The 14,724-nt window shown below is 36.7% G+C and overlaps 1 protein-coding gene across 16 annotated transcripts in view; it reads right to left on the bottom strand.

Moving 5' to 3' along the window:
* OSBPL8 (oxysterol binding protein like 8) overlaps window positions 1-14,724 on the bottom strand; it is a 152,024-nt gene that overhangs the window by 92,441 nt on the left and 44,859 nt on the right. For 5 of the 16 annotated variants that reach the window (XM_036252590.1, XM_036252593.1, XM_036252588.1 and 2 more), the window contains one exon: window positions 5,084-5,246. The exons of the other annotated variants lie outside the window; for them this stretch is intronic. In XM_036252590.1, coding sequence (XP_036108483.1) covers window positions 5,084-5,128 — 45 coding nt within the window. In that variant the 5' untranslated portion in view covers window positions 5,129-5,246. The remainder of the gene's footprint in view (window positions 1-5,083; window positions 5,247-14,724) is intronic. 16 annotated transcript variants of the gene reach the window in all.

The following is a 14,724-nucleotide window of genomic DNA, read 5'->3' as shown; positions in this document are numbered from 1 at the left end:
ATTCCAGACCAATTTGCCTTATTTTTCAATGGTATCATCTTTCTCTCAATCTCTCAGACCTAAATCCTTGAGTCATCTGAAACTCCTTTCCCCAACATTTGATCAAGTAACTAAGTTCTGATGATTTTTACCAAGACAATGTCTTTCTCACATCAAGTCTTTTCTTTCAGTTCCCATTAATACCAGGTTGGCCAGACCATGTTACTTCATTTATCAATTTTTCTTTAATTTTTTTTTTCTTTATTGGTTTTAGGGAGAGAGAAAGAGAGAAACATTGAAGAGAGAGAACATCGATTGGCCACCTCCTTCATGTCCCCACTGGAGATCGGGCCCATAACCTGGGCATGTGCCCTGACCGGGAATCGAACCGGGGACCTCTTGGTGCATGGGTCAATGCTCAACCACTGAGCCAAATGAGCCGGGCCATTTATCAAATTTTTCATCTATCTCCCTTTCAATAGATACCCCTGCATTCAATCTCACCTCACTCGTTCACTTACTATTAGGTACTAGAATTCAAAACATGATAAAGACATGGTTCCTACTGTCAAGAAAACCACCATATATTGAAGACAGTCTATGCATTATATAGTAATTTATTTGACATTGAGATAAGTTATCTTCAGTCTACCCAAATTACTCATCCTTGAAGCTAGCCCCGTCATTAGCCAGTAATTTAACCTCTCGGAAGTGTATTTTCTCCTCTGTGAATGCATAGTTATTAAAACTTACAACTTTCCTGAATTTACTTTATAGATTTTTTAAAAAGCAGTATGTAGATATAAGGCAAAGTTACCTAGTAGTACAACAAATGACAAAGACTAAGAAAGGACTGAAAAAGGAATGATTAAGTTACCAACTATCACTCTGGCCATGTTGCTCTTCCACTTAAAAACACTTGATAGCACCCATTCTTTAGAAAATAGGCTCCAAACCCTGATATTTAAATCTTCTACAATTTGGCCCACTTGTTCATTCCACAGAAATGTTCTGATCTCCTATGAAATAGCCTTGCAAAACTTCACTTAGCTAAATTCTGTCTAGTAAAATTGATTGCTCAGAGTGTTCTGCAATTTTGTTCCTACTTTCTGTTTGCTTCCCTGCTCAATCGCTTGGAAGTTCCCTGATCTGGAAGACTCAACTCAAATTGCCAGTTCTGTTGAAATTATCTTTCCCCAGATCTGGCCTCCTAATATCAGTTTTTTGACAAGTCATAGTTATCTTATAGTATTTTCTCTATTGCTATCATTAAAAAAATAAAAAATTAAACTGTGACTCAACTTTTCCCTAATATTATAATGGCCTAGTACAGTGCTGTCAAATAGAACTTTCTGCAGTGATGGAACTATTCTATATCTATGCTAATCAATCAGGTAGCATTTAGCTACATGTGGCTTGGCTATTAAATTGCTGAAATGTAGCCAGTGAGACTTAGGGATTCAATATTTAATTTAATTATTTTGAATATAAATCAGTCATAAATGGCTACCGTATTGGATATCTCAGGTCTAGTACAACCTTCCCTTTCCCCAGCTCAGGTAACTGATCACTCTCTATCTAGCATTTGCTACTGCTGACCACTCCTTTTCTCAACACTCTCTTCCCTTCCTTAGTTTCCCAGCTATTTTCTCTCTTTCTCTTCTTGCCTCTCTCTGCTTGGCCCCCTTCCCTTTCTGCCCCCTTAAGATAGTTATTCCCCAAGACTGCATTCTAGAATCTCTTCTGTCCTCACTCAACATGCTTTCCCTAGGTCATTCCATTGACTTGATTTTTAAATGGGCTCTACACTGACAACTCCCCAAATTCGTTTCCCACCTAACCTCTCCTGAGCTCTAGCCCCTTAAGGCCATCCCAATCACAATCCTGGTGCTTTCATTCTTCTCACCCCAGATAAAATATCACAGTCTTGGTAAGGGCTTTCCTCACTTCCCACATCAGGCATAACAAAAGGATACTATATCCCAGCCAGGTAAAACAAAGGCATATCCCATCTGATTGTCACTGCATCCTTCCATCAGGCAGAACTGCAGAGAAAAGCCCCATAGCTTCACATGTTTCTAAGGACATTGCCCCGATCCTTCACCTTTCTAAGAAAGGAGAAAGATCCCGCACTCACCTTTCCCCCAAACCTCAACACTTACAGCCTAACCAGCAGTCTTGTCTAAAAACCTGCAAGTCCCTCACTTAGCTCTTATTCTGCCTAGAAAACTACCTTTAGGACTCTGTTCAAGTCACTTCATCAGAAGACTGCCACGATATTCACAGAAAGTAGCAACACCCATGCCCTATTCCGGTACTCTCTATCCTTCTCACCCTGCTTTATTTTTCATCACAACAATCATCACTAGAATGTTACTCCACAGGAGTAGGAACCTGGTCTATTTTGTTCACCGTTGTATCGGTTAAAACTAGAACAGAGCCTGACGCATGGTGGACACTCAACAAATACTAAAATGAATAAATGCATGAATGAAAAAAGGCTTAATCATTATCATAACCCTAATACCTAGCAAAGAATTGCTTACCTGTAGTTTGCTGAGTTCCTCTGTTTACTAAATGAATTAGTTTACATTCTCTATGGCAAAAAATAAGTCTTGTTCATCTTTGTATTTTACAAAACTTAACATTCTGAATACAATATAGAGACACAAAGAACTAATATGGACCACAATCATGAAATCTGAGTTCTAAGCCTACTCTACAATATTCCCTGGGTAAACTTAATTAAATATCTTAATTTAATTTTAATTTTTTAATTTAATTTAAAATTAAATTTAATTTTCTTATTTGTTCATGAGATCTGTCCAAAAATTGTTATACTAAAAATTCAACATACAGTAGAAAAGAACCTCAATGCTAAGAATATCTTTAGTTGTGCTTAAAGCATATTCATATTTTCAATTATCAGTCTTGACAATCATCATATGCCCAAATTCCAATGTTAGGAATACCCCCACCCTTTCTCTTAAATAATTATGTCCTTTATAAATAACATTATTATAGATTTACCATCAGTTTTTGGTAACGGAATATAAGTTGTATTTCCTTAACTGCTGGTGGTCTCTTGCCACGATTGCATCAACCTCTTTCATCTAGGTCTTTATATACAAGGGAAGTTGACATCAATCAACATTTGAATTGTAACTAGTGTCATGCGTCTGGTGAAACTGCTGGTGAAGTCTGTGGTTATGAAATCATAATAAAGTGATTGTTGCCCTGGCCGGTTTGGCTCAGCGGTCAGAGCGTCGGCCCACGGTCCACTAAGGCCACATATCTCAGTTGCAGTTTGTCCCAGCCCCATGCGGGAGGCAGCCACTCGATGTGTCCCTTTCACGTCGATGTTTCTCTCCCTCTCTCCCACTCTATCTGAACAAAAAAAAAGGGAAAAATGTCCTCGGGTGAGGATAAAATAAAGTGATTGTCTACTACAAAAATTAAACCCATAATCCTGGCCTTTGACCTAATTAACCTTCTCCTCTCTATCTGACCTAACCATCCATGGTTACCTCAAAATGTTATGAATTAGCAGCACAACAGAAACCATATTATCACATCACAATCATGCCAAGTTAGATATGAAACCGGTTATGCGAGATAGCTCATGTATATAAATATTTCAGTGTATGATGCTTACTCTTACAACCTGTTTAAATTTGATTTTCAGTCTGAAATAAGAGCTCATGTTCTTTGGAATTTCATTTTGGCCAATCCTTCACACAGATGCATGAGCCTACACCCTACATTTAATCATGACCAGGATCTGAATTAAGATATAAGGACTAGTACAGCATAGGGAATATATATAGTCAATTATATTGTAATAACTAGATATGGTGCCAGTTTGGTACTGGACTTATCAAGGGAATACTCTGTAAGTTATATAAATGTCTAATCACTATGCTGTACACCTGAAACTAATATATGTCAACTATAATTGAAAGATAATTTTAAAAAGACATAAGGACTGTATAACAAATACTATCCTTTGAGTTCTATTCTCTTTCTAACATAAGACTCATTAGTATATCATACTGTTCAGTATTGAGCTGCAGATAAGACTGCTAATAATATTATGGAAACATCAACCTCAATGACTCATAGTATCAACCACACATAAAAATGCAGTTAGAATTGCTCTTCCTGTCTCAGCAACTATGTGGTGCCTAAATGTCAAAATGTTTACCCCAGATAAAAAAGTCAGCCCTGGCCAAGTTAGCTCAGCGGTTGGAGTGTCAGCCCCCGGACCAGAGAGTCTCAGGTTCGGTTCCCGCTAAGGGCACGTATCTCAGTTACAGTTCATCCCCAGACCTGGTTGGGGTCGCGTGGGTGGCAACCAGGCGATGTGTCTCTCTCACATTGATGTTTCTCTCTCTCTTTCTCCCTCTTGCTCTATCTGAAGATAAATGCGGATTTTTAAAAAAGTCAAAATTGGTTATAGGAGAACTAAGCTTTGGGTTAAATAAAATAAATCATGTATTACATACTTTCAAAGTATATATTAGGTAATACATATAGAAATTTTAAAAGGATGCTTTAAAAGGCTAGGTATAATACAGATCATCATTTATAACATAAACACGTTAGCCTTTACATTCAATGACAAGAATAAGAGAGAGTATCTGTATTGAAATCCTAACATAGCCCATGATTAGCTATGTGATCTTAGGAAAATTACCCCTTCAGAGCCTCAGTTTCTTTCTCTCTAAAAAGAAAGCACAGTAATATATATTATATACTTCACAGTTTTATGGAGAGGATAAATGAGAAAGTGTGGGAGATATCAAGCCAAGGTCAAGGCACATAAGTATACAAAAAAACTGTCTTCCCTCCACACAAATACAGTAACCCAAACATGGAAAGTACAGATTCTAGAAATCTAGGGAAAAAAGCAAAATCCAGAAGAGGCATATTTTCTAGTCTGCTACTGCTACCCTACAGGTTTAAACTGTCTTTTACCTAGATTACACAACTGAATGCTAACTTGTTCCCTGGGCTAACTGCCTCCATGTCTACGGTTCTCAACCTTAGTTGCACATTGAAATCACCGAGGGGACCTTGAAAAGTACTGATGTCTATATCTCACCCTCTGAGATTCTAATTCAGTTGAACAGGGGTGCAGCCTGAGCATTGTGATTTTTCAAAACACCTCAGATAGCTCTAATATTCCGTTGGTTGCCCCTCCAATAATCCATAATTCTGCCAAGATAATTTTCTTAAGCCACAGCTTCTTGGAACAGGTTGTTTCTCTGTTAAAAAAAAAAAAATTCAATGGTTTGACATTATCTTAAGAACAAAACCCCCAAACTGTAAAATCTGAATAATCTGATTCTAACATTGGTGAGGTACAGTATAGAAAAATGATTAAAGCTTGGCATCTGGAGACAAAGTGTATCCCAGCCCTGGCCAGTTTGGCTCAGTGGTTAGAGCGTCGGCCTGCGGTCCGGAGAGACCCGGGTTCGGTTCCCGCTAAGGGCACGTACTTCTGTTGCAGTTTGTCCCCCGGCCCTGGTTGGTCGTGCGGGTGGCAGCCACTCGATGTGTCCCTTCACGTCGATGTTTCTCTCTCTCTCTCCCTTCCTCTCTCTCCCTCCCACTCTATCTGTACAAAAAATGGAAAAATATCCTCGGGTGAGGATAAAAAAAAAAAAAAATGTATCCCAGTTCTGACACTTACTAGTCATGTGACTCTGAGCAACTTACTTATTTCTCTGTGTTCTCATCTATTAAATGGGGGTAATAGCCCTGGCCGGTTTGGCTCAGCGGTTAGAGCGTCGGCCTGCGGTCTGGAGAGACCCGGGTTCAGTTCCCGCTAAGGGCGCATACCTCGGTTGCAGTTTGTCCCCGGCCCTGGTTGGTTGTGTGGGTGGCAGCCACTCGATGTGTCCCTTTCACGTCGATGTTTCTCTCTCTCTCTGTTCTCTCTCCCTCCCACTCTACCTGAACAAAAAAATGGAAAAATGTCCTCGGGTGAGGATAAAAAAATTAATTAATTAATTAAATGGGGGTAATAATTCTATCTCTTAGGGTTATGTGACAATTACACGAGTCTATCTGCAAAGCATTTGGAATAGCTTCTAGTACATAATAGAAATTTAATAAATATTAGTTGTTACTCATTTTCTCTAGCTTTACTTTTTACTAATTCTCCTAAAGCAGTAAACAATATTGTCTGTGAGATTTAAAACCTGCTCTGAACGTAATGTAGCCAAAATGTTGGCAAGGTACTATATGACATAGCTGTATACTCAGTGAAGGTAGGTTAGTTCACTAAACTTACTGTTTGACCAAAATTAAATTTTATGCGTGTGGGTGCATGTATTTATACACATATATTAATATAAATTCATATACACATACACAGATTACATATATGTGTGTGTGTATAAATTCATTCCCTCTCCCAAGCTCTCTTGTTCCACTGCTGCTATTTTCACTATATTAAATTTAAAGTGACTTCTGAAATCATCCTTAGTTAATGAAAACCTACTAAGGTGATCTGAAATCTGGATAAAAATCCTTCATTGCTCTACTCTTCTAGACAGTTGGCAGGTAAAGATTTTCTCTAAGTTTTAATCAAATTTATCTTCATGTATGTCCAACATGCTAAATCCTAATCCTTTGCACAAAACTTCTTTCTGAGGTTTATGGGATTCCCATTTTTTTTTTAAGTAGGAAGAAATTTATTTTAAGACTCTTAATGCACATAATTTTAATTATGAGTTAAATGTAGAGCTGTGGTGTCTTGGCTTTTATTATTTGCTACTTACAAGATACACCTACATGTCTTAAAACTAAGGAGAAACAGCATATGATAATGCTTATGAAAAATATTTACCCAGGCCGGTTTTGCTCAGTGGTTAGAGAGTTGGCCTGCAGACCAAAGAGTCCCAGGTTCGATTCCAACCTTGGTTAAGGTTAGTCCCCCGCCCTGGATGAGGATTGTGTGGGTGGCAACCAATCAACGCGTCTCTCTCACATCATTGTCTCTCTCTCCCTCTCTCTCTCTCTGTCTCTCCTCCTCCCTCCCTCCCTCTCACTCTGTCTGAAGATAAATGTAAAAATATCCTTGGGTGAGGATTTAAAAAATAATAATAATAGTAATAAAAAGAAAAATTTTTAATTTATACTTTAAAACACCTGAGTGATTGCAGTGTTTACAGATACTGAAAGAAATAATGAATCTTTAAAGCCAGTTTTCCTCCTTAAATCTAGTTTACCAAAACAAATAGCTTTCTACTGAGTAAACGACATAATCTATTTACTTGGGAGTTAGTTAACTTAACAGTTATACTTTTGATCTTTAAATTGTGGGCATGTCACAGAGGCAAAGATCTTATATTAGTGAACTGTCCAATACAGCTACTGTTCTTTTGAATCTTTGGTCCATTTCAGCCACTACCTTAGCCATTCTATATGCAGGGAAAACAAAAAGAAAGTAATCCATTTCTTTTGCAAATGGAAACTGAGTCACTTACTAGTGAAATAACTAATACCCTTCCAATGGGAAGCAACATTAGAGCAGAAGAGTCTAGTACCACAAATGGAGGAAAGGTAAGGGGGCTGGGGGTAGAAAGGAGGATTGGGAGCCTTCTTTCTGTGCCATTATCTCTTTGTAATAATGGACAGATCACTATCCATCCTGTCTTTACCACCAAGGCAGAAAATTATTTAAAACTAACCAGAGGCCTTAAACACAGTTCCAAAGACTTGTTTCTAAACTGCGCACATGTGCAGCTGCAGTACGCACATACGTGCAGAAGAGGCTGACCACTACCTTACACAGCCCTTCCCCCAAATGAGCCAAGTGATTACAACTAAGGAGGCAGCATGTGGAAAAGAACTACGATACAGCACAAATACAAAACAATCTCTATTAGAAACAGAACCTCAGCATGGAAGGGGAAAATGAAGAATGATGAAGCAACAATTTTAACAAGAGGTTCTCTACCCTAACACATATATTCCCTATACTGAACAAAAGAGTCCCTGTGCCCTTACCTTTTTATCTAGGACAGTATAAGACAAGGCAGTTAATATTCCCAGGAGAATATTATTTCTAAGAAAGTATAAGCTCATGAACAAAAGTAATTAATGTCCGAAGGAGCCCAAGATGGAAAACAAACAAACTGAAAAATTATGGTAGGAGTAAAAAATAATGAACCAAACTTAGAATAATCATAATAAGGATATGGGAGAATATTGTAAAAATAAAGCATAACCAAGCAATCATAAACAAATTAACTAGAAATATTGGGTATAAGAATAGTACGGTGAAATAAGTATACAGCTGGTTTGAACAGCAAAAAAAAAAAAAAAAATGGTACAATAATAAATGAGTGAACTGGAACAAAAATTAAGAAAAACATTTAGAGATGGAAGATAGAAGCAAAAGTACATTTACAAAATAGAAGACCCCAGAAGAGGACATGATGGATTTTTAAATAAAAAAATATTAAATCTTAAATAAATTTGAAACCTATAAAAAAAAAAGGGTAAATTTCTGGAAAAATAAGAAAAGCTATAGACTGCCCCAACTCTCACCCTTAGACATAGATACACAAAACCACAGGCTCAGCTGTAGAGGACTTAAAAAGAAAGAAAAAAATTATTTGCTGATGATATAAATCAGACAAAATATTAAAACCTAATAAAAACAAAATAAGTTGGCATTCAACAGATATCTTTTAAATGTCAACATGAAAAAAGAAATAAAACAAAAACAAAAAACTCCTTGAAGGTATACATCACGTCTTAATGCTAGGTACAATTATAAAATAGGTGAATTTTATCTTGGTCATCACTCCTTCATTCCACTCTCATCACCTGGGTCTCTCTCTTCTTATGAGGTAGTTTATTCTTCCTTATGTGTTAGTTGCTGAAGGTTTAAGCAAGCAATTCTCAAACTTTTGGGTTTCCAGATTCCTTTATACTCCTAGAAACTACTGAGGACTCCAAAGAGATGTTGTTTATGTGGATTATATTTGTTGTATGAAAATTAAAAGTGAGAAATTCACTATCTCAACTAGGTGATCAAGATCAACATCAAAGGTAGTAAAGTCATGTTGATAGTATATATTCTTAATAATAATGTGATAAAATATTATTTACCTTTGTGGTCTCCTCCCATAAACCCATAAGCCAAATCCAATTATGACAAAAACATCAAACAAATCCCAGTAGTTCTCAACACTATCAAGGTCGTCAAAAACAAGTAGACCCAGAGAAACTATCACAGCCAGAGGACAATAAGGAAGAATGCTGACTAATGTAATGTGCTAGTCTAGGTGGGATACTAGAACAGAAAAAGAACATTAGATAACAACTAAGGCAATCTAAATCAAGTATGAACTTCAGTTACTAATGTATCAATATAAATTCATTAACTGTATGAAATACAGGATACTGAGGTGCTAATAATAGGAAAAATTGGGGATAAAGGTACACGGCAACTTTGTACTATGTTCACAATTTTTCTGTACAGCAGGTCTTGAAATAATGTGGTTTGTTCAACATGGTATAATGTTCATGAGACCCCCCACAGGAACTTAATTCTTGTTTGTATCAATTAGCCTATGGTAAAACTGGTTTTGTTATACATCATTTTGCTTAAAGTCACAGAAACTATCAACATGTTAAGTGAGAGCTTACTGTAAACCTAAAACTATTCTAAAAAATTAAGTTTATTATATTTTAAAAATACCACTTAAAAAAAATTAAACTAGGAAAGTATGAAAACAAAAATACACAAGCACACACTCCATTATTTAACAGAGCAATGACATCATCACATCTCATACAGTCTCTGAAAAAGTGCACCACCATACACTCATGAGAATGAGAAAAAAAGGCAAATAACATCAAATATCATCATTTATTACAAACATAATTTTTACCTCACAGATTCTATGATAGGGTCTGAAAGATCTCCAAGCATAATGGAAACAGAAAAAAATTCTGGCTTACAATTCTGCTGATATACTGTGTAGAGGACTGGTTATTTCTTTTACTTTTTAAAAACTAACTCTTTCTCCAATCCAGTTCCTGAAATTTATTAAAGATGCTCATCTTATAGCGGCAAATTTTTTACATTATCCAAGCCTTTAATAAGAATAAGAACAACCTCTAATAAGTCCAAAAAAGTAAAGATATAAGAAAGAATTAAGTGCCCCTACAACAGGAAATATTGAGCAATATTTTCCCACTTGGGTAGTTCAAACATTACAAATATTTAAATACTGCTAACTTGTAACTTTCAGAAGTTAATATAGCATAAAACATACCTATCACATGGCTTTATCCTTTTATTAAATGTCTCCCCTTAGTAGAAGGTTCAATAAAGTTGTAAAATGGCAGAAAGACTAAACACTTAACAAAATGTAGGTTGGTTGGTTTGCTTGCTTTAAGGTAGCAGCTAGTCAGTCATTCTCTCCAGCTCCCATTTTTCTAAGCCAGTCAGAATATTAATTTATACCCCTCTTGAATGAACAGATCTAGGCAACAGTCATCAATAGCTGCTATTATCACAATAATTATATGACTCCTGATGGTAACACACAACACTATCAATGAAATATTATTGTCAAAAGAAAAAAATTGAACCTGAATATAAGCAAATGTCTAATTCTAATGACTAATCTGTAAAAAAGATAAGTGACTGAAGAACATATTAAACAATCACCATGGGAAAAATCCATATTGTGGGGAACTCTATAGGACGAACTACTTGATTTCTTCAATATATCAAAAATAAAAATTAAAAATTGAAAATTAAGAACAGCCCTGGACAGTTTTGCTCAGCGGTTAGAGCGTCGGCCTGTGGTCCAGAGAGACCTGGGTTCGGTTCCCACTAAGGGCACGTACCTCGGTTGCAGTTTGTCCCCGGCCCTGGTTGGTCGTGCGGGTAGCAGCCACTCGATGTGTCCCTTTCACATCGATGTTTCTCTCTCTCTCTCTCTCTGTTCCTCTCTCTCCCTCCCACTCTATCTGAACAAAAAATGGAAAAATGTCCTCAGGTGAGGATAAAAAACAAACAAACAAAAAAAACCCAGATGGGTGGGAGGCTTAAAAGATTAAGAGAGACTTAAGTGACTTATCAACCAAGTTCAACACAAAGTCTATAAAAGAATATTTGAGGCAGGCAGAGAATTTTAAGTATTGATTACTTGTTTAATTATATTAAAGATTTACTCATTTTTAGAATAATGGTATTTATGGTTAAAGTTTTAAAGAAAGGTTTGTATTTTAGAGATATATGCTGAAATACTAATGAATGAAATGATATACCTGGGATTTGCTAAAATATATATATATATATATATATATATAAATTTTAAGAAAATAACTTCTATTAACACTCTTGATTGTGTGGTTAATATAAACTGTTACAATCAGCAAGTAACTTTTGGGAAGGTGAAGCTATTTAATATAAGAAAGAATGAGTACATAGGTAATAAATTGGTGACTAACATTTCTAGTTATTGTATTACTTTACATAAGAAGATCTCTGCAACCTAATAATTACACAATTTAAGACCTCAATTCTAACTGAAAACTCCCCAGGTGAGATGCCCCACCTAACCACAGATTTTGCATTATCCAGCCAAAGGACCCACTTCACTAGACTGGGAAGCACCAGAGGTTAGTACTACAACTATGATAGGCAGCATAACAGCCTCCCAAAGATTTCCACATCCCAATCCCTGCGACCTGTGAATGTTATCTTACATGATACAAGCAACTTTGAAGATGTGATTAAAGTTAAGGATCTTGATATAGGGCAGGTATCCTGGATTATCTGACTGGGCCCAACATAATCACAAGGGTCCTTTTAAGAGGTAGGCAAGATGGTCAAAATGAGTAGTAGGAAATGTGACAACAAAAGCCAGAGGTTGAAGTGATGGGAGGAAGGGACCATGAGCCAATGAATGAATGCAACCTCCAGACACTGATAAAAGCAAGGTAATGGATTCTCCCCTCAGGGCCTCCAGGCTGCTTTTAGACTTCGGATATCTAGAATTGAAAGATAACCAATTTGTGTTGTTTTAAGCCTCTGACTTTGTGGTAACTTCCTACAGCAGCAGTAGGAAACAAGCATAATGATCAACAGTAAAATTTAATGAAGAAATCTATCTCAGTTTAAGTATAATAATTTCAGTTGCCTTTTGAGACACTGGGTTACCTACAAGTACATGTGACCATGCCAAGCATGGACAGCCAGCTGTTGGGGAATACTGTAGATGGAATACTTACATTAGGCAAATCATCAGACTAAATAATCTCTAAATCTCCCACAAAGACTAAAGGGGAAAAGTAGCCACAGGAGAGATTTGCAAAGGCCCTACTAATAGTATAATCGTTGTTAAACTGGAAGAAAAGCAAATAGGCCTCTACTGAGGCAATCCTGAAGTATTTAAACATTAGACAAACACTTAGTAGGCTGGTTTCAAAAAATATTTAGACCTGGCCAGTTTGGCTCAGCGGTTAGAGCGTTTGCCCATGGACCAGAAAATCCTGGTTCCCGCTAAGGGCACGTACATTGGTTGCAGTTTGTCCCCGGCTCCGGTTGGGGTCATGAGTGTGGAGACCAGTTGATGTGTCTCTCTCACATAGATGTTTCTCTCTCTCTCTCTCTTCCCCGCTCTCTCCCTTTCGCTCTATCTGAAGATAAATGCAAAAAAGTGTCCTCAGGTGAGGATAAAAAAAAATTTAAATATTAGGTGAGAATATGCACTAGATTTGGTAACCTCTTTGACTAAGATCCATTTATTATAGATGAGACAAGAGACTTCACAATTCTTTTCTATCCATTCCCACTTCCCGGGGAGCCCCAGGTGGGGTGGGGAGGATGCAATATAAACAATCCAGTGCCACTGTACAATAATACTTTGGGAAGATTGGTAGTTGGCATATGGATAACTTATAATGGGCTTAAATACATACATGTCTTACAGGCCAATTACTGAAAAATTGTACACCAAAAATACTGTCGTTACAAATATGCTATGACTAACAAGACACAATATACTAAATCAATAATAATATAATGATGAAGCTAAACTAACAGTATTTATTACAAAAATAGCAACATTTAAGAACTGTGACCCACTCAAAATAATACTTGATGTTACCAAAAACTGAGGCAATTCCATTAATTTGCTTGCCCATATTCTGCTGTATACTATTACCAAATGTTACATATATTAGCCACACTTCTTAGAATATGACTTCAATTTCTCAATGAACTCTAACATAACAATTTTACTTTATGACCACCAAATCACAGTGATTAATAAACACCTTAGTAAGTATGTAAAAATCAAAGTTTCACAAAGCTTGATCCTCCGCCCATTAGGAAGACACTCATTTACTACAGTTTGAGGATTACTGAACTAAAATCATCTTTGCAGTTACTTTCACTTCTAAAAGCCTTTGATTCAAAGTACTCAATTTAAATTAGAATCTCAAGAAAGATTTCCTCAATTCTCTAGAAGATACTAGAGATAGATACTAGCAAGATTCATACAAATTTTTAAAACTTTTACTCTTCTAAAAATCAATTTTTAGTACAACAAAAGATTTTGACTTCTAATATACCTTTAAAGCAGTTTCCTCTGGTAAGAGAAATAGTATATAAGATATTCAAAAGATGTAACGAGTTTAATATATTCAATTTCTTAAATCTAAAAGGATTATTTCAGTTTAGTCTATCTCAATTTATTAATAGAAAGTTGACTCCTACACTTTAAGCATTTCTTAGTGGTTTATTTCTAAAGTGATATAAATTCTGGACTTTCACAAAATGTTTTAAGACCTTAAATGTACACTTGTGTTCTGAAGTATATTTAGTACTGATACCTTTGCAACAATCTGGTTATTATTTAATTGGAAAGGAATAAAGGGAAGACCAGATAATATAGGCATGCCATTTATACAGCTTTGCCAGAAAGCTATAGTTTAACACTCCAGGTCTATGCCCCACTGATCGATGGGAAAAAGGACTGGACAAAGGCAGTTTAGATGTATGCCCACCAAGGTCTGAGTAACATGGGAGGTGCCTACCCAGGACGTCACACCCAGGAGCAAGTCAGTGGCCAGAAAAGCCGTGGCCACTGCAAGCTGGAGAAATATGAATATTTAACCTCCTGGACAAAAAAAGTTTTTCTCTCTCTCTTGCTATCCCTGCCAGACTCCGGGCTTATGGGGCTCCCATGCCCTGCACTTGCTGTGTGGCTCACGGCCATGTGGACTCCATACAATGGATTAATGGACTAAATCTAGACTAATCCTGATCTGGACCCAGCTGCATCATGGAATGGACAGGACACTCTGGTCTCTGGCCCTATTTCTAGCTTTGCTGAATCCACAACTGCTCTTCTTCCAGGACAGGAATGAGGGAACCAGGACGCTACAATCCCAGAAATATAATTCCACGCCAATAAAAATCATTCATCCTCCCGTGGGGGCTTCTGGATATATTTATTCCAACTGCACCCCAAGAACCTCCTGCCCATGAGTCTTGGAGGGATCTGGCCCCCTCATCTCTCAGGTATCAGTACCACATATAGAGAGATTAAATCCATATTTTTCAATATTTACTACCTAAGACTAACAATACTACCACAAAAATAGAACTATAACAACTGGAATAATAAATAAGCAAATAAATTTTTTAAAAAATAGAAAGATTAATCTCATGTGAAAGAAGAAAAGCAAATGAATAGACAC

The sequence above is a fragment of the Molossus molossus genome, unplaced genomic scaffold (assembly GCF_014108415.1).
Source record: "Molossus molossus isolate mMolMol1 unplaced genomic scaffold, mMolMol1.p scaffold_m16_p_10, whole genome shotgun sequence".
NCBI classification, from domain to species: Eukaryota; Metazoa; Chordata; class Mammalia; order Chiroptera; family Molossidae; genus Molossus; species Molossus molossus.
Note: the sequence above shows the minus strand (reverse complement) of the source record. Positions and strands in the feature narration are given on the sequence as shown.